We start from the raw sequence: 18,529 nt of genomic DNA, 5'->3' as shown, positions 1-18,529 counted from the left end.
AAGAGGAGTCAGTGCGGTTGACCAGGAGGTCAGAGGTCATGGAGCCCGAAGCCAGAGGTCAGGTCGCTGGGGTCGGTTAAACTGCAGCACAAGAATTCTGAAAACTCTCGTGCTGGTTTGTGAGGAAGGCCGTGTGATGACAGAGTCTGAGCTGCAGACCTGGACCGTGGAGATGAGGAGGGTGGCCCGGTGTGATGAAGTGATGAAGCACCATGAGGAAGATGAGGAGGGTGGCCCGGTGTGATGAAGCACCATGAGGAAGATGAGGAGGTTGGCCCGGTGTGATGAAGTGATGAAGCACCTTGAGGAAGATGAGGAGGTTGGCCCGGTGTGATGAAGTGATGAAGCACCTTGAGGAAGATGAGGAGGGTGGACCGGTGTGATGAAGTGATGAAGCACCATGAGGAAGATGAGGAGGGTGGACCGGTGTGATGAAGCACCATGAGGAAGATGAGGAGGGTGGCCCGGTGTGATGAAGTGATGAAGCACCATGAGGAAGATGAGGAGGGTGGACCGGTGTGATGAAGTGATGAAGCACCATGAGGAAGATGAGGAGGTGGAGGCAGAAGAGGAGGAAGGAGGCAGCCTGAGTCTGATGTTAATCCTTCAGTCCTGGAGCTCATGTGGATATTAAGTACTCTATGGTAAATGTATCAGTGATTTAGTTTTCATAACAAACTATAATGAATAATGACACAAACACTTGAGCATTTTTCCATTGTTGTTTATTGGTCAGTATTTCTCACAGGCAATAATAATCGTTGTCATAATAGTGCACTTTTCCTTTTTTGTAATTATACTACAGACATTTCTCTTTGTCGTCGTTGTCGTCATTAGCTGTGTTTTCTCGACCCACTCCCCCCCCCTCCCTCCACACACAGACACACACACGCACACCTCCCCCTCCTCCGTCGTCGAGTTGTTCTTTTTTTTTTTACTTTCTGACATCATGAAGATTTCCGAGTGGAAACAAAAAAATGAAAAATAAAATAAATCTTTCTCTACTGTGCGGAGGGGAGGCTCCCGAGGTGAAGCGGTGGTCAGGGGCGGGACACAAGAGATTATAGTGGTACAAGAAGAATGATGATGAGGAGTGGCTACGATGTGGGTAAAAGATAGTGAAGGCTACATAGATATGAATGGCATACAATGGAGACAGGCATACAGTGCATACAAATGTATACAGCTTCTGCATCGAAGTATACGGTGTATAAAATGTATACAAGGGGGGGGGGTGTCGATTATATACGTGGGTGAGATATGTGCAGTGGGGACGGGGATGGTTACAAAGAGGACGAATGAGGGAGTAGCAAATGTAAAGTGGAGGGGGGGGGGAGGAGGACTGAGGGAGGGAGGGGGGAGATTCTCTTCGGTGGCGGGAGCAGCCTCCTCTTCCTCCTCCTCCTCCTCCTCTTCTTCTTCTGTCTCTTCCTGAGCCTCTCTCTGAAGCCGGTCGTGGTCGACTCTGACCTCGTGTTAAAAAAAAAGATGGTGACATAACTCTCTCCTGCTCACGTGCTCCAGGAACAGTGGAGCCCCCCCGACCTCTGGCCTTTCTGAAGTGAGAGCACGTCACAGCCTGAGCTGCCTGAGGGGCCTCCTCTGAGCGGGGGGGGGACTGAACACAAAGCCTCCGATTACATGAGAAGGAGGGCGGGGGGGGGGGGACACATTTACATTTAATGTGAAAACCCAGAACAGACATTTTCCAACGGTTCTGTGCAAAGAAAAACCAGAGAGTGTCGACAGGTTCAGTGGAATCAGGACGGGGGGGATATTTGAACCTGGTGTGAACTACGAGCTTCTATCAGTCAAACATGTCGATCAGGAAAGTGTCTGTGTCAGTGGGTTGTTTGAATGAGAACAGAACATTTCACTGGGAATGAAAGTGACAAGAAAGTACGTTAATTATTAAACGTCCTGACCGAGAGGCCGTCAGCCGGTGACGCCCCGGTGGAGGGTCACCGGCTGGGAGCACGTGAAGATGGGCAGCTGAGACCTAAGTGCTAATGAGGCTGTCGTTCTGTCCTGATTTCTCATAAACCGACTGTGAATCGGGGAGATTTCCAGATTTAAGTGGAAATCTCGGGGGAAATTTGTACTTTTACGAGAATAAATTAACATTATTAGGCTACACGTTACATGAGAGGGGGAACATCATCGGATCAGTTACCTGTCCCCTGCGTTAAGATAAAGAAAGTGAAGCATCTCGACGTAGCATTACTACTTTGTTCTTATTAAAGTACTTTATTTTAATCTCGTTTTGTACCTGAAGTTGTTTTATTCTTCAATTTGGACCCGATGCTCCGTTAAACAAATCAAACTACAACCAATCAGAGACCTGGATGTTCAACTTGTTGCGTGGATGTTGAGATATTTCACTGGACGAGTGGAAACTTTGGCCTGTTAGTGGCTGTACTTATTGAATCATTCATTATTTAAAGTGATAACTACCTGTCGCCCCCCCCCCCCCCCCCGTCGTCTCTTACAAATCACACTTTCAACAAACACTTTGAAAATAAATAAATAAATAAATACATTTTCAATAAATACATGGAACAAAAATATGTTCAGACTCATTTCAAAAAAGTTTGTGACATTCAGGTTTGTTCCCGCCGCGCCTCCTTCTTTCCTTCGCTGGTGGCAAACACACAAAAACATGATGAAAAGAAACTGGAACACAGAAAGACCCGAGCAGAAGTGAGAGAAGAGGAAAAAACGGAAAGAAAAAGATTAAAAATGTTCATTCTTCACGTGTGACTTGTGTTTTCTTTTCCAGGCTTGTGTGCAGAATTCCTACGACAGACGACAAACCCAAGTCTTTTTCCTTTCTGGGTTCTCCTCCCTCTTGAGGAAAGTTCATGTGTTCATGTCCCCCTCCCTCCCTCTCTCTCTCTCTCTCTCTCTCTCTCTCTCTCAGGAGGGGCAGCAGGGTCGAACTCAAAGGAACATTGAAGAGTTTGGGTCGTCCTGTTTCCCCGGCCTCTTGGTTCGAGTCTCCATCACTTCAGCTGCTGTGATGGGTTTTCGTTTTGCTCTGGTGAGTTAACTGACGATATGAACATTGAAAGAGTTTCGTTGTCTCCGTGCTGCTCCTTCCTGGAGTCACCGGATTGTGAGGGTGGGAGTTTCTACGAGTTTCAGAATGTAATTACATTCAACAAAGTCGGGAAATAAACATTCACGTCCTCCTCTTCCTCGTCCTCTTCCTCGTCCTCTTCCTCGTCCTCGTCCTAACACGAGCCGGGAATCACGTTAACTACTGTGTTGATTGAAATGTTCATGTCCTCACGAAGGAAACAGAATCCGGGTAAATAAAACGTACAGAAAATAAAAAAGATATTTTAAATTTCCTGTAAAACAATGATTTGATTTCAGAAACGGAAACAAAAGAAGAATTCAACTTGATCCTCGACAGCAGCCGTCACGTTTTTCTGTCACTAGCTAGTTTAATAACTGAGAATGCACGTCGCTTGGCTGTGATTGGACAGCTGCTGTACAGGGGAGGGGTTTGAGGGAGTTAGTCTTGTATTAGGTTACATCCGTACATTTTCAAACTAAAGTGATCTCCTTCAGACTAAGGGTGCGGTCACACATGTGTAGCAGTGATGAACCTTTGCCTCACGATATTTTCCAATTTTTGCGAAAAGGCGAATAAAACGTTTGCTTCCTGTGACTAGACGAATCGCGCTGGAGTTAAACTTTGATGAACTCTGTCCGACGATATTTCAAAACCTGAACTAAAAGAGACTCACGTGTATAAATAGCTAGGAATTCATGAGCTAACATTGGTTTAATAACAAGTTCAAGTTAAAGGTGACTGAAACGTAGATGTGTCAAGTTTACGCTGCCTCCCAGTGGCCAACAATCATATTGCAGGTTTAATAATTTTCTGTAAATTTGCGTAGATTGATTGATTGACTTTTTAAAGTTTTTACGCTTTTTGTAGTTCCAAGAGTTTTAAAACTAAATCGATACCGGCAGTGTTTCCAAACTCAGCGGCTCTAAATTAATGATGATGGAAGAGTCGTGTGTCTTTTCGTGGATTTGCGTTTGTAAGGTTTTTCTTCACAGCAGGAAAAGAGAACTCTTTCAATGTTCATATGACGTATCGATTAAGACGGAGTACATCCTGGCCTCTTCCTCAGACCTTCATCATCGCTGCGTTCGCTCCAGAGGCTCTCGGTCACTTGTGTCTCTTCTCAGTTTTGTGTTGGAGTTTTTACTTGTGAGAGATTCTACCTGTGGTGTGACTACAGTGTCCTGAAAATGGGACTAAATCTAACTACCTATCCACTTTTTCTCCTCCGTTAAAGGCAACACGGTATCATAGCTTTATCAGTGTAATCCAGAAATAATTGTGGGATTTAATGTTTCTCAATCACTCGAAGGAAAAGTTGTGAATTTCACCTTTAGGGCTACGTTACACAGACAATTACATTTTCTGTCATTTCTTTGATTCGCTCTTCTCTCAGACTAACACAGCTCGGTCAGGTCGCTAATTATTCGTGTTTCGACTGGTTCTGTAATTCTAGCTCCGTCCTCGGGGGGGCGTCCTCGTCTCGTTGCCTTGCTTGAGAAACGATTTGCCTCGAGGAGGAGAGAGGAGCAGGTTTGTCATGTTGGGTCAGGTGGTGTCGAGGAGACGTGAGGATCCAGGTGAGGATCTGGAGATAATCAGCACTTTGACTGACAGGTGGGAGGTTTCCTGTTCCATCTGAACCACGTGTGTGATTGGTCAGCGGGAAGGCCATGTGCTTCTTGATTGGCTGGAGTGGGTGAGCTAGGCCTTTCTCTGGCTGTGAGCACTTCCTGTGTTTCTCTGGTGAGGTGGAACTGAACCGACGTCCTGAAGGCCGACGAGGGATCGACCCGTCTCCCCCACAGATCAACATTTCTCCATCACATCCTTCGATCAGCTCCAAGGAAAAACGTCCCCTCCTCCATCCCTTTGCTCGAGGGTAACGGCAGGAGGCAAAGGCAGAAAGTAAGGAAACAGGAAAGGAAACAAGGTGGGAAGGACAGAGGGAAGGAAGAGAGGAAGGCCTCTCTTCCACAACATTCTTCTCAGGGGTGAGACTGCGTCCCATTGGACGACGAGAGGAGTCTGGTCTTGTCTTTCCCTGACCCTCGCCTTTGTAAGACGGTGCTACTGCTGCTCCCACTTCCGGTTCCTCCGTCCGCCGGGCGCTCCCCCCGCTCCCCCCGCTCCCGGTCGGATCCACTTTCGGAACGCCGGGAGTTTTGACGCGAGGGAGTGCTGGGCTGGCGAGTCAGCTGACCGTTCTTCTCATCTGAGGTCAAAGCAGACGGAAACAAACCAATCACATGTGGATACAGTGCACGTGTGTGAGTGTGTGAGTGTGTGTGGATGTTTGTAGAGATGAGCTCTGGAGAAGCATCTCTGTCTGGACTTTCTCCAGAATTTGTCTTTTCACTTGAACAACACAGCAGGAGGTCCTCCTCCTCCTCCTCTTCCTCCTCAGATATTTGTATCATTTCTGTTCTTTTGCTTTTTGAATCCGTCGTTTGTTTGAAACTTCATCAACACACACGATGAATCTTTGAGAGAATCTCCGGCTGGTTCCTCGTTGGGACATTATCCCCGAGGTGTAAAGACGTGTCGGGTGACGTACACACGATCACGTGACTTACGCAGCGGAGTTAATACATCACTTCCTGTCTCCGGCTGCTCCACCTCTCACCTGAGTAATGCAGAGGATTTGTTGCTGTTGTGAACAAGTCAAACCTCCTGCTGTGTTGTTCATGTGTGAAAGACAAACTCTGGGTGAAGACCTGATTCTCTGGACTTCACCCTCAGGTCGTGTGTGAGAACAGAGACCATCAGGAGATCATGTGATGAGTGACTCACCAGCCAGTGCCTGCACAGACGGCTGATCGTGAGTACTCAGCAGCTGAGCCTGAATGGTTTCCACAACTCTTTTGAATCTGCGACTGGGACCTGGAAAAAAAAAGGAAATTAAAATCCAGAAACACTCAAACCTGAAACCAGTTTGAAATTGTCTCATAATCATTAATATTCCAGCATCACAGATAACATGCAATGACTTCTGTTCGACACCTGGGGGCAGTGGAAACAAGCTGCATTTCATGAATGTAACTCTTCATTGTTTGTCCAGATTTTTTTTGTTATATAAAACCTTGATTATTAATAAAATAAAATTATTTAGAATGAATTGTTACACCTCCAGCTTTGTGTCTCCATCTCCTTCTTGAATAAAAGTCCTTGTACCTGTTACTAGCGTGAAGGTGACGCTGTAGATTCCCATCTGTCTTCTTCCTTCCCTCTCGGCTCGTTCCCTCTCTCGCTCCCTCTCTCCTTCTGAGAAAGCAATGTCCACCTACAGAAGAGTCACAACCAACGAGAAGCATTTTCACTTCCAGTTTCTGATTACTTCACCTAAATGTGGAGGCTGAGAAGAAAAATGAAGCAATACTTGGAACTTGACAGGTTTCTGGAAGACAGAGGGGCCGCCGGAGGACTTGTACTCTGCCCGGAAACTGTTCTGAGACACCACGCTGTGGCTGAGGGACGGGATCTGGAGAGGAAGACGGGACGGTCACATGAAGAGATAAACCCTCAAGCCGTTAAAGTCATAAATGGAAGATGAAGTCACGGCGGTCGTGGCCGAGGCTCGGCGGGACTCACCGAGAGGAAGGCGTGGACGATGTCGGCCTTGATGGAGCTGAGCGGCTTGTCTCTGATCATCACAAAGATCTGCTCCTCCTTCTCCAGGCTGATGAAGTTACCGAACCACGACCTCTTGGCCAGTCTGCAGATGAACCAGAGTGTCACGTGTGATTCTGCTGAAGTGAACTCAAGCTCCATTCGTCTCAAACGTTACAAGATCAAGTAAATCCCCACTTGGTGTGATTGGATTTCACATATCACACAGATATGAGGGGAATCACTGAAGCCCACGACAACACAACTCACTGAAATGACCCATCCACTAACATGCAAGAGGCAGTGTGTAGACACAACCACAACGAACGTGAGCGACAACAGATGTTGACAGTGAAACGAGATTTGAGCACCTGCACCGAAACATGTCATCATCCTTTCACTGTCATCATGTGTCGTCGCTTCCATTGTGGTTTCTATCTGTTGTGTTGTTTTTGTAGTTGTGTTGATGTTTTGTACTTGGACAGAAAACACGGAGCTATCAACAGAGACGTGTGAACTCACTCTGGACTGGACTCTGGAGTCAAACTGGACATGTCCTCGGATGTAGGGACTAAACCATCAGAGAGAAAGAGGAGGGGGAGGAGAGAGGAAGTGAGTTTTAACGACAGGAACATGTTCCAAGCAAATTATCACAGAATCAGTCACAAATATGCAAATGCAGGTTCTTCTTCAATCCTGGAATCAAATGCAAAGTAGAATAAATAGTAAAATAAATAACAGAATCTGATTCTCTGAACCGTAGCTTCTCTTAAAGGCGACTTGGCAGGAAGTGATGTCACTGATCTGGCTCACCTTGCATTTTGCGCCGATGGAAGCGCGGCGAGCCCAGCAGGTTGTTCTTGAACGAGTTGAGCCTTGTTCTCCAGTGGGCGGAGCTTGAAGCGGCCATGCCGCCGCTGCCGCCCGGGCTGGAGGGCGGGGTCAGCGACATCGAGGCCCCGCCCCCTCCGTCGGCTCTGGAAGAAGAAGACGAGGAGGAGGAAGAGGGAGGGGTGGTGGAGGAAGGGTGTTGAATTTGGTGCACGGGCGTGCCCAGCGGAGTGGGCAGCGGCGAGCCCTGAGGCGTGACCTGTGAAACAGGGGGAGGGGTGGCAGAGGAGTTAGAGGACGACTGGGAGTTCTTGGACTTGAAGACAGACGGCGAGGGGAAGTTGAAGAAGCGTGGGATGGGGGACAGGAGCGGGGACGGAGACGGGGAGGGGGAGCGTGGAGTCTGAAGAGGGAGGGACTTCATGGAGTGAAGCTGGTGCCGTTCAGTGGGGCCCTTTGAGGGCAGGGTCATGGTTTTGGGGTCAGGCGCCGGGCGGGTGGGCCGAGCGCTGGTGGCGGCACTTCCTGGTTTGGGGTCTTTGGAGGAGGGAGCGGTAGTGGAGGTGACTTCTGATTGGCTGAAAGTGAAGACCGGACTCTGATGGACAGACAGAGAGATATGGGGAGAAGGAGGGAAAGAGGGATGGACAGAGAGTAATGGTCATGAATTATGAGTCATGGACACAGTTGTTCAACAAGCCTCGAACACAAGATGAAGTTAGTGGTTTCTCCTCTCGGGTTATGTTTGTGTGTCCGTGTGAGCGTGTGACACAGAGGCAGTGAGATGTGTCCATGAGGTGAGATGAACATGACAGGTGACAGAGACATGGAAAACCAGTTCAAAGAGATCAGTGGAAGCTGGTTTGTCTGGTTCCTCAGGAAACTGTGTTTAATTTACCACCGCAGGGTGAAGGCCTCAGATCTAAACTAATCTCAGATCTGTTGTTTACACAGAGTGTGTGTCTACTGCACTGTATTTCCTCTAAGTAAAGATGAGACAGGTAGATCTATGTACTCGATTAAATACCAGAATATGAAGCCATGAATCATCCAGTCCTGCAAGTATGTCAGGATTCAGCTCGAGTGCTTTTACTTTGAAACAGGAAGTACACGATACAAGAAACAAAACTCTCTGTGAGGCACATGCAGCACATCCAGTGTGACCGGGGCGTTACTTAAAGTTAGTTACAGTTAATTCAAGTTAATTAAAGTTAATTAAAGTTCGTTAAGTTCATCAATTACCTGAAAACAACTGTTCTCTGTGATTTCTATGAAACTCGACCTAAATAAGGAATCAATGCTTCCACTTTGATGGGACTATTTTCAGCTGTGGATGAATACAAACCGGTAAACTGACTCGTGCATGTTGTGGATGGGACACGTGGGACAGATGATGTAATCTGAGGTATCTGAGGGGGGACGTTCTTACCCTGGGGCTGCTGAGGGGACTGGAGGACAGACCAGTGGACGCTCCGCTGACTGAACGAGACCTTTCAAAGACACAACATCGAGACAGACGTCAAAACGTTCCCCTGTACTTTACAATCTTAACGTCTTGTGTGTCACAGCTCAACAAACATCAGTGTTGGTTCAAACCTCTGGCTGTGTGCGCTCGTGTCCAGAGCCCTGCGAGGGGGGGTGGGAGACCCCTGGTCCGTGACACTGAGGACTTCCAGGCTCTTCCTCTCGGGACGACAGCGGCCGTGACGTGTCAACATGGGCGAGTCCACGCGCTTCCTGGGAGGGTCTGTGAGGACAGAGATGTATTTACAAACGCACAGAAATACATATTACACATGATATAAAAAAACTTAATAAAGCTTTTAATCATTTTTTATTCATTTGTTTATTTCCTGTGTACATGTTTTGGGTAGAAATCTATTAAAAATCTGCTGGAGTTCGCAGAAATGCTAATTTACATCAATCTATAGGTAAGTGTTTTTTGGTTTGACCATGAAAAGGACGACTCTGCTCACCGAGGTCGTTCCTGGGCGGCAGGTCCTCGTCCTCACAGCTGGGGTACCGCTCCTTCCGGTCGAACAGGAGGTAGTAGATCATCTTCTCCTGGTTCTCCCTGAAGACAGAAACACACAAATCAAGGGTTAGAAGCAGAGACAGAAGAGACAGAGGAGACAGAAGAGACAGAGGAGACAGAGGAGACAGAAGAGACAGCGGAGACAGAAGAGACAGAGGAGACAGAGGAGACAGAGGAGACAGAAGAGACAGAGGAGACAGAGGAGACAGAAGAGACAGAGGAGACAGAAGAGACAGAAGAGACAGAGGAGACAGAGGAGACAGAAGAGACAGAGGAGACAGAAGAGACAGAAGAGACAGAAGAGACAGAGGAGACAGAAGAGACAGAAGAGACAGAGGAGACAGAGGAGACAGAAGAGACAGAAGAGACAGAAGAGACAGAGGAGACAGAGGAGACAGAAGAGACAGAGGAGACAGAGAAGACAGAGGAGACAGAGGAGACAGAGGAGACAGTGTCTTGTCGTTGCAGCGTAAGTGTTTGATGGATTTACTCACTCCTCACTTGTAAGGTCCTGTGTGAGTTTGGCCCGGTCTCTGAAGCAGCCGAGCGAGTACATGCTCTCCAGCACGTCGGGGTCCAGGTCCGTGAGGGACAGGATCCTCTTCACGCACACGCGGCGCGGCGCCGGCTGCTCCGGACACGGCTCGTTTCGGCCGCTCCTGACAGGAAGACACCAGCGCACGGAGTCAGGGAGGCTGCAGGACAGAGTCTACAGGTTTTCTATGAAGGCATTTCAAAAGGCTGCAGCAGCAAACCATGCGTGATGAGATGAAAGCATGTGGAGCAGTTTCTGTATCTACAACGATAACCATCAATCATAGTCTGTGTATCTGTTAAAATCTGATATTTAGTATGAATCCACTAGAAAAGAGATTTCTACTCTTGCTTTAGAGAAAGTGAAAGTTACTTACTGGTACCAGGCGTGTTTCTGTATTGCTTCAAGCTGTAACCCACAGAAATAAAAGACAATATTAAAGAACTGTTTTTTATCAAAACACATTCTTCCATTTAAACCAATTCAATGACATGTCAATCAAAAAATTAAAAACATTAGTGAAGTTGGGAGTAAAGGTCAAAGGTCAATGTTTGAATGAGATGTGTCATCCTGCTAATGAGCAGGTGTTAGCATGCTAACATTCCACTGCTTTACAGGAGCATGTTACCAATGCTGCTGTTAGCATGGCGCTATGCTACGGGATCATAGTAGCTACACAAATATTTTGTGTTTGTGAAATCATGTAGTAGCCGTTCATCCTCTTTGTGTGTGTGTGTGTGTGTGTGTGTGTGTGTGTGTTTGTGTAAAGAAGTTTTGAATCTGTTGAAATATTTTGTGTATTTTGTGTATTTTGTTCAGGGATATTTTTATATTATTACATATAATGCATTGGAAAGCAAACATTTGCGATGGTTTATGGGATGTCCCTCACTCACAGTCTTGTACCTTTGCAGTTGAACGTTTTCTAATGTTTTTATTGCTCTGAACCAAATGTGTTTATGTAATGAATCATCTCTCAGCTGCTCGGCCTGGTTCCACCAGTTAAACTCTTTTTACCGTCCTCCTCCTCTAATGAAGGAGGGATTGACCTCTGGAAGCCGAGCGGTTCTAAAAGAGTCCGCTCGCCGTCACAGCTCCTGTTTCCAGCGTTAAGTACACACACAGGTTCACAGCCTGTGGTTTGGTTTCCTGGAGCAGAGACAGTCTGACCTGGTTTCAGGCTCCATTAATCAACAGCTCTGATTAGATCTGCTGCGTTTCAGCTCCACGACTAAGTGACCAGAGGTTTCACCCGCTCGTTACTTCACGGCTCCACATCATCACATCCGTCTCTCTGCCTCACAGCCACGAGTCTCTGCTCCTGCTGCAGCCCAGCTTCCCTTTATGAGCAGTGGAATTTCTTCCAGTAGTCCTTTGTCATCTATTCATTCACTCCCCCCCCCCTCACTGTCTCTCTATGAACTGCCCGTCTCTTTTCAGGCCTCGCTGTCTCCATGGAAAGTTGGCATTTAGGTGAAAAGGAAGCGAGGTCCTCTCCTTCGCCCTCAGCGCCTGTGCTCCTCCTTTCAGCTCCTGATGAGGCTGCTTCATTCATCCGGTCACATGACACACAGATGCAGATACCTCCACCTCCGAGGACACAGATAAAAACCTCAGGACTAATGGCTGAGTCCACTTCCCCTCCACAAACTCATCCGTGCACTCTGTTCTTTCTCTCCTCCTCATGTCTACTCCTCTGACACAAACCCAGGGGCTGTGTCTTTTATTTTATTTCACTTCTTCCGCATGAAATATCTGGTAAATAAAGTGTTTTCCCTGCAGACGAATCAAACCATGGATCATCACACAGCTCTGGGTGCATCGGTCCTGATCGTGGTCCGAGGAACCTTCACACCTGATATTTAGGTTCAGTCTCAACTGAAGCAAGCATGGTGAGATGGATGTGGCGGCTGCTCCTCCATCTTTAGGCTCCAGTTTCCTGTCTGACTTGCTGAGTCATGTTTAAAGCGTCACTCCTCCTCCTCACAGTGACTGACAGGACAGAACAACGTCTGTGACATAAACGATGTTTGGCCGATATTGATTCTGACTGTTTATCCAAACATAATAACACATTGAACATAATTCATCTCCTCCGTCCCCTGTCGTGTATCTGCTTTGACAATCTCTCCTTGAATCTATTATTAAACTGCAAACTGTTTTTGAGGAGGGATTTTAACTCTCTCACCGTGAGTCTCTTGTCCGGGTTGACTTCTATCATTCCCTTGAGCAGAGCCTGGCAGTCCGGAGGAATGAAGTGAGGCATGTGGAACACTCCGCTCTTCACCTTCTCCAGAAGCTGCCGCAGGTTGTCGTGGTCAAAGGGCAAAGCACCCTGGGAAAGGACGGGAGGAAGATGTGGATGATGAGAAACCAGAGGAAAGAATCAGGAATTCAGAATCAACAGCAGCTGGAAGATGAAGATGATCTAGAGTTCTTACCACAAGAAGAGCAAAGAGGATGACTCCACAGCTCCAGACATCGGCCCTGCGACCGTCGTACTTCTCCCCCTGAGACATGAACACAGGAGGGCAGCATTAGAAACACACGCACACACACAGACACACACAAACACACAAACACACACACACACACACTGAGAGGGAGGTAACTTACCCGTATGACCTCTGGACAGGCATAATGTGGGGACCTTGACAGAGAGAACAAAGGAAATGATTACACAACTTCACTAACTTTCACACACAAAGGACACACTTATTGATAGAGTCGACTGAACAGGTGTTTCCAGATGTGAGCAACACGTCTCATCTGATAAATCCAAAAAGCTTCTGATAAACAAATCCCTCGACTACGTGAAGAAGACGTCCTAACTGGTCCCACTGGGCCTCGTACTGACCCGCAGCTGGTTTCCAGTAGACTGTCCCCGACCTGTAGCGACGCCATGCCGAAGTCTGCGATCCTGATGTTGTTCTTCTCATCCAGGAGAAGATTCTCTGGCTTCAGGTCTCTGTGGCTGCAAGAACACACACACACACAGACACACACATGTTGTACAGTTACTTAAATATATTTCCATTTTAATGCTAAATTGTGTGTATTTATAATGTTTTTCTAGTTTACAGCTATGGTCAGTTTTGTCATTTACCCATTAACATCACACATTAATGATAATTTGGGGTTCATATAAAGGAGCCCGGGATCGAACCACCGAGCCTTTGGATATTGGACGACCCGCTGTAACCGCTGAGCCCTCCACCATTTAAGACCTTTTACTTCTACTCAACTTGTGGTTAAATATATGTGTGAGTATCTTACAGAATAGAATCCAGTGTGAAATGTCACCAGTGGTTTCTGTGAAGAATTGTCTCATATCAGAAATCTGTTAATAATATTCAGAAGAGGTAAAACATCTTTGTGCTGCTGTTCTTTCCCTCACGTTTAGAACGTTTAAAAAGTATTTAAAAACTGCATGGTTTTATTTTTATTTTATATTATCTTTTCTACCATTTGCTGACCTGGTTTTGTGAAGCACCCTGTAACTCTCGACTGATAAAACAAAGATTTGAAAACGTTGCTGTCACTGACTCAAATGATGTCCTCATGTCGCTGATTAAGAATATTAGTTAATGATCAAATAACAGGTTTTAAAGTACAGAATGAGACAGAAGGGGTAAAGCTGGGTTACGGACCATATGGAGTGGTTATGGCAGAAGTCGAGGGCGGAGATGATTTGTCTGAAGAACTTTCTGGCCTCCTTGGGCGTCAACCGTCCCTTTTTCACCAGGTAGTCGAATAACTCTCCTCCGGACACATGTTCCAGCACCAGGTACCTGAAGACGAGGGGCAGAGGTCAGAGAGGTGAGGAAGAGGAGGAAGGATCTGTGTTCATACTCATAAGTCACTGCTGGGCCTCTGCTGTACATACACACAAACACACTCATACACACACTCGACAGCCTCGTATATCTCTGATGTCTTTTTGTTCATCTCACATTTGTCTTTAAGACTCAAGGTTGTTTCACTCTGGCAGAGATCCAGAGGCAGAAAGAGAACGAGTCAGTGTGGAGCAGAGCGAGATGAAGAGGTACTCACAGGTATTTGTTATTCTCATAGACATCGTGCAGCTTCAGAACGTGAGGATGCTCTATTAGTTTAAGAATAGCTATTTCTCTCTCCACCTGCACAGACAGAGGGGGGGGGGGGGGGGGGGCAGTGAGGAGACGGGAGGTTAGCGAGGCTGGAACAGGAAACGTGAGTCGCAGCAGGAAGTTAAATCAGATGAGTTAGCATCAAGAGAAATGTGGAGCAGAAGGAAACTGTGACTTCTTTAAAAGGTGTAAATAAGCCAGTGTTAGAGTCAGTGAGGTCAGAGTTGAACTTAAAGACGACCTTTATAGAAACAGTGAATGTTAATGTGACGCTGTTATAGACAAACACACATTAATATCACTAACTCTGCAGTCCCCCTTGCAAAGTGCTTTACCTTCTTTTTAGTTTAATCTTGAATTTAAACCTGGTGAGAAAGAGAAATACCGTTTGTTCTGTTGTAAACGTGATGTCACACTGAAACATCAGATCACAGCGAGCTCCACCAATCAGAGACGTCGCTGTTACACCTGAGGATTGTGGGAAGTGTAGAACTTCTCCTTGACATTACGAAAAAAAACCATTTTCTGTGAAATGCAGTTGATGTCGTTCAGACTTCAACAGGAGAAAATAACATCGGGTCACACTCTGGTAGCTTGTGGTGAGTCTACCTCGGATGGTTAAAACATTACGGCTGATAATCAAAACCTCTGTGATGCGTTTCCAGCTTCTTGTGCTGTGGCCAAGAAATAAACTGACACATGATTAAAGTTATGACATTGTGTGTTTGAATTATTAAAGCTATGCTAACATATCTGCGGTGTGAGGATTCAGCACAAATAAGCAGCAGGAAGACAAAACCTCAAAGCCACATTTAGAATTATGACACAGAAAATTGAGTTTCTTCCTTTAGGTTTTAGATTTAGTATTTCGCAGCTAACGCTAGAATACAGCAGGTTAACGTATGCAGGTTGTAACACATGTACCAGACACCTGATCTCTAAAGTTTCTACTTCTATACGTGCAGGTTTCAAAAGAACTCGTCAAATTGAGAGTGACCATATTGAGATTTGGACCAAAACACATGCTGCCCTTCTTGTTGTCCGATCAGTGAAAATTAGAAACACAAACAGCTTCCAGCGAGTTTCAGCTGCAGCAGCTTTCATCACAGACTGAAATCATGTCTATTGTTCGCTGCACAGAGGCCGGGCCCACACACATGGGCTTCGGCCTGACTCAGACAGAAGCTCCCTCTCTGTAGGTCGGAGGTGCGAGTGTAGTCGAGCTCTGCAGACAACATGATGACAGGCCCGGCTGCAGAGACGGCACACCGACTGGAGACACAACCCACATGGCAAAATTGCTCTGGCCCAGATTTGACCCACATTGTCCCACTGGCATCTGGCCCTCCCACTTGGTTGGTCCGCCCCCGTTTGCCAGATCTGGGCCACAGGTAAGCCACAGAACCAACACATGTCAACCAACTGGGCGAAAGGAGGCCCACGTGTGTTCTGGGATATCTGGACCACGTTTACGATTTCACACAATAAGGCCAGAAGGGCCGCATCATTGAAAAGTGGCCCACGTCCGCTAACTGGGACCAGTGAGTCCTTTGAGCTCTGTACCTTCATGAGAACCGATTCAGAGAGCTTCTCCCTGTTCACAATCTTTATGGCCACCTTCTGTCCCGTGATACAGTGGACGCCCAACTTCACCAGTCCTGCAGAGGCAGAGGGAGACAGAGAGGAGGCACATGTTGGAGGATCAGGATCATCATGCAGTGTGAAAACTGGAAGGAGGGGATGTCATACATAATTCAGGAGGCTTTACTGACATTGTCACAAACACTGACCAATCTCATCATATACTGGGATATTTATTCAGAGGCCTGCTGGGAAGTCTTTCCCTCCCTAAATATTAAAATACGTGATTATGGAATTAAGGAGGCTCTTTCAGAATAAAACCACTGAAGATAAGAGGACACACAATGAGGATTACACCATGAGATCAGGGTATAATGGGGATTGTAAGTGGACTCTGAATGAGGGTGTTAACACCCTGGAATCAGCTGATGCGACCGGCAGGCGTCTTCCTGCCTCATCGCTGCAGGACTCCGAGGTCCCTACCTGTCTGGCCCTTCCCGAGGGTCTTCTCCAGCCGGTAGGGCCCCACGTACTGGCTGGACAGGCCCACCGTCAACTCCTTGCTGCTCATCCTGAAATTCTCTCTCCCGATGCGAGGCGGATCAAGATAGGGCTCGGTCCTGCTCCGTGCGTAACGCCGTTACGCACATGCCAGTCGGCGGCGAGGAGAGGAGACGAGAGGAGGCGCGGAGGACTGGCGTGGTCGTGATCTAGAGCCGGGCCCTGCAGGATACTCCCATGCACTTGCTTGTCATGCGGTCAGGTCCCTGCTGGGAGCGAGAGGCAGCCCGGGCTCCACTCTTTATCACCAGGCCTAGAATAAAGTATTTCCCAGGATCGGCTGGTGTGACTCACTGCAGCAGCATCGTTTATGAGCGGAGAAGGAGAAGGAGAAGGAGAAGGAGAAGGAGAAGGGGTGTGTGAGGTTTGTCCACAATAGTCTCCTCCACCCCTGCTGTGGGAGAGAGGAGTTTAAAGCTGGTTCTGTGCAGCTGGACGAACAGGAGCACCTCACCCAGACCTGGACAGGAAGGCTACATTCGCCACAAATTGATTTCTGTAAGAGCAGAGTCTCAAATATCCCAAGTCAGAAAGCTCTGATTGGATCCATTGAGTGATCGATATCAGGGACCCCCCCCCTCCTCGTCCCCTTGCTGCTGCTACCGTCCAAAAAACCTTTTCATGTTCGTCCCAGGCAGCTTCACACATTCCCAGTCCGGCCTGGTTCGGTCAGGATGTTCCTCTGCGTGCAGACGCGTCCGGATAAGAATCTATAATCGTAACAGCATCAGCTAGCAGAATGGGTTTTCCAATATCCGGTGCACACTTCGGCTCACCCCCTCCCAGACCCTGCATCAGGAAATACAGGAAGAAGAAAAAACACAGCACCAGGGCGAAGAGCCTCAGGCTGCCCGGGGCCTGCAGGAGGGCGAGGTGCGGGGCAGCCGCAGCGGGGAGAGGTGCGCTCGGTGCCGGAGGAAGATGAGCGCAGGGCCCGGTGATTAAATCCTAGAAACAACAAGCATCCTCAGCTGGGTGGAAGCCGCCTCTCCCTCTCTCCTCCTCTCCTCCTCTCCTCCTCCCTGAGCTCCCTCTCTCTTCCGCTCCTTCTCTGTGCGCATCCCCCCCCTCAGGCCGCCGCTCAGCACAATCCAGAAGAATAATCTGGACAAATCTCTCGGATGTGATGTTTCAGGCTGTCACAAGTGACCCGTAGCGTTTCCCTTTCTTTCCTCTTCTTCATCGGGCAGCATCAGCATCCGGGTCCCTCATCCCCACCTCTCTCTCTCTGCCCCCACCCCCTGTTTTACTACAGCAGAGCTCCTCGCGATGTGATTGGCTGCAGCATCACTTGGAGATAACCAGCAAACCCCACATGGACCAAAGAATCACCAACATCCTGAATGAACAGAACATTATTAAAATCATGCAGGGAGATCCCAGCAGGCAGCTGAGCATCATTCTCCAAGCTGCTCTGTCGAAATAACAAAAACCATAAACTCCTAAACGTCAAAACAAGAGAAAACCATCAAATATGAAAATATCATTACACTTACTAAATGTGTTTGAGATATAATTAGTGATTTTAACACATGATCTTTGAAGCACAGCTGAATTAATCACTTTAAATATCGTATAGGCTAATACGAGATAATTTTTGTTTGTAGTTTATTCGTCAGAATTATTTAACTTGTTGTTCTTCCTACCAAAATTGTCCATTTTGTCAGTTTTGGCTAGACATATATCAAGATAGATAGATAGATAGATAGATAGATAGATAGATGGATGGATGGATGGATGGATGGATGGATGGATGGATGGATGGATGGATGGATGGATGGATGGATGGATGGATGGATGGATGGATGGATGGATGGATGGATGGATGGATGGATGGATAGATAGATAGATAGATAGATAGATAGATAGATAGATAGATAGATAGATAGATAGATAGATAGATAGATAGATAGATAGATAGATAGATAGATAGATAGATAGATAGATAGATAGATAGATAGATAGATAGATAGATGGATGGATGGATGGATGGATGGATGGATGGATGGATGGATGGATGGATGGATGGATGGATGGATGGATGGATGGATGGATGGATGGATGGATAGATAGATAGATAGATAGATAGATAGATAGATAGATATGAAACCTGAAGCTCAATTAAATTACTGTAGATGTACACTAAATATTGTTCTTGTGTGTTCTGTGAATATTTTATTTTTTAAACT

At 47.0% G+C, this 18,529-nt stretch overlaps 1 protein-coding gene across 1 annotated transcript; it reads right to left on the bottom strand.

Annotated features, from left to right (window-relative positions):
- Window positions 1-606: 606 nt before the first annotated feature.
- brsk1b (BR serine/threonine kinase 1b) lies at window positions 607-16,818 on the bottom strand. The gene is made up of 20 exons (XM_062409028.1): window positions 16,263-16,818; window positions 15,762-15,856; window positions 14,143-14,228; window positions 13,740-13,880; window positions 12,947-13,063; window positions 12,706-12,739; window positions 12,531-12,599; window positions 12,278-12,424; window positions 10,466-10,497; window positions 10,049-10,213; window positions 9,496-9,593; window positions 9,116-9,266; window positions 8,949-9,009; window positions 7,502-8,117; window positions 7,211-7,259; window positions 6,671-6,794; window positions 6,459-6,560; window positions 6,254-6,362; window positions 5,873-5,962; window positions 607-5,294 (listed from the first exon to the last, which is right to left on the bottom strand). Exons 1-20 carry the CDS (start codon window positions 16,348-16,350, stop codon window positions 5,068-5,070), a joined length of 2,601 nt encoding a protein of 866 aa, XP_062265012.1. The 5' UTR covers window positions 16,351-16,818; the 3' UTR covers window positions 607-5,067.
- Between the last annotated feature and the right edge of the window lie 1,711 nt (window positions 16,819-18,529).

The sequence above is a fragment of the Platichthys flesus genome, chromosome 16 (assembly GCF_949316205.1).
Source record: "Platichthys flesus chromosome 16, fPlaFle2.1, whole genome shotgun sequence".
Classification (NCBI taxonomy): Eukaryota; Metazoa; Chordata; class Actinopteri; order Pleuronectiformes; family Pleuronectidae; genus Platichthys; species Platichthys flesus.
Note: the sequence above shows the minus strand (reverse complement) of the source record. Positions and strands in the feature narration are given on the sequence as shown.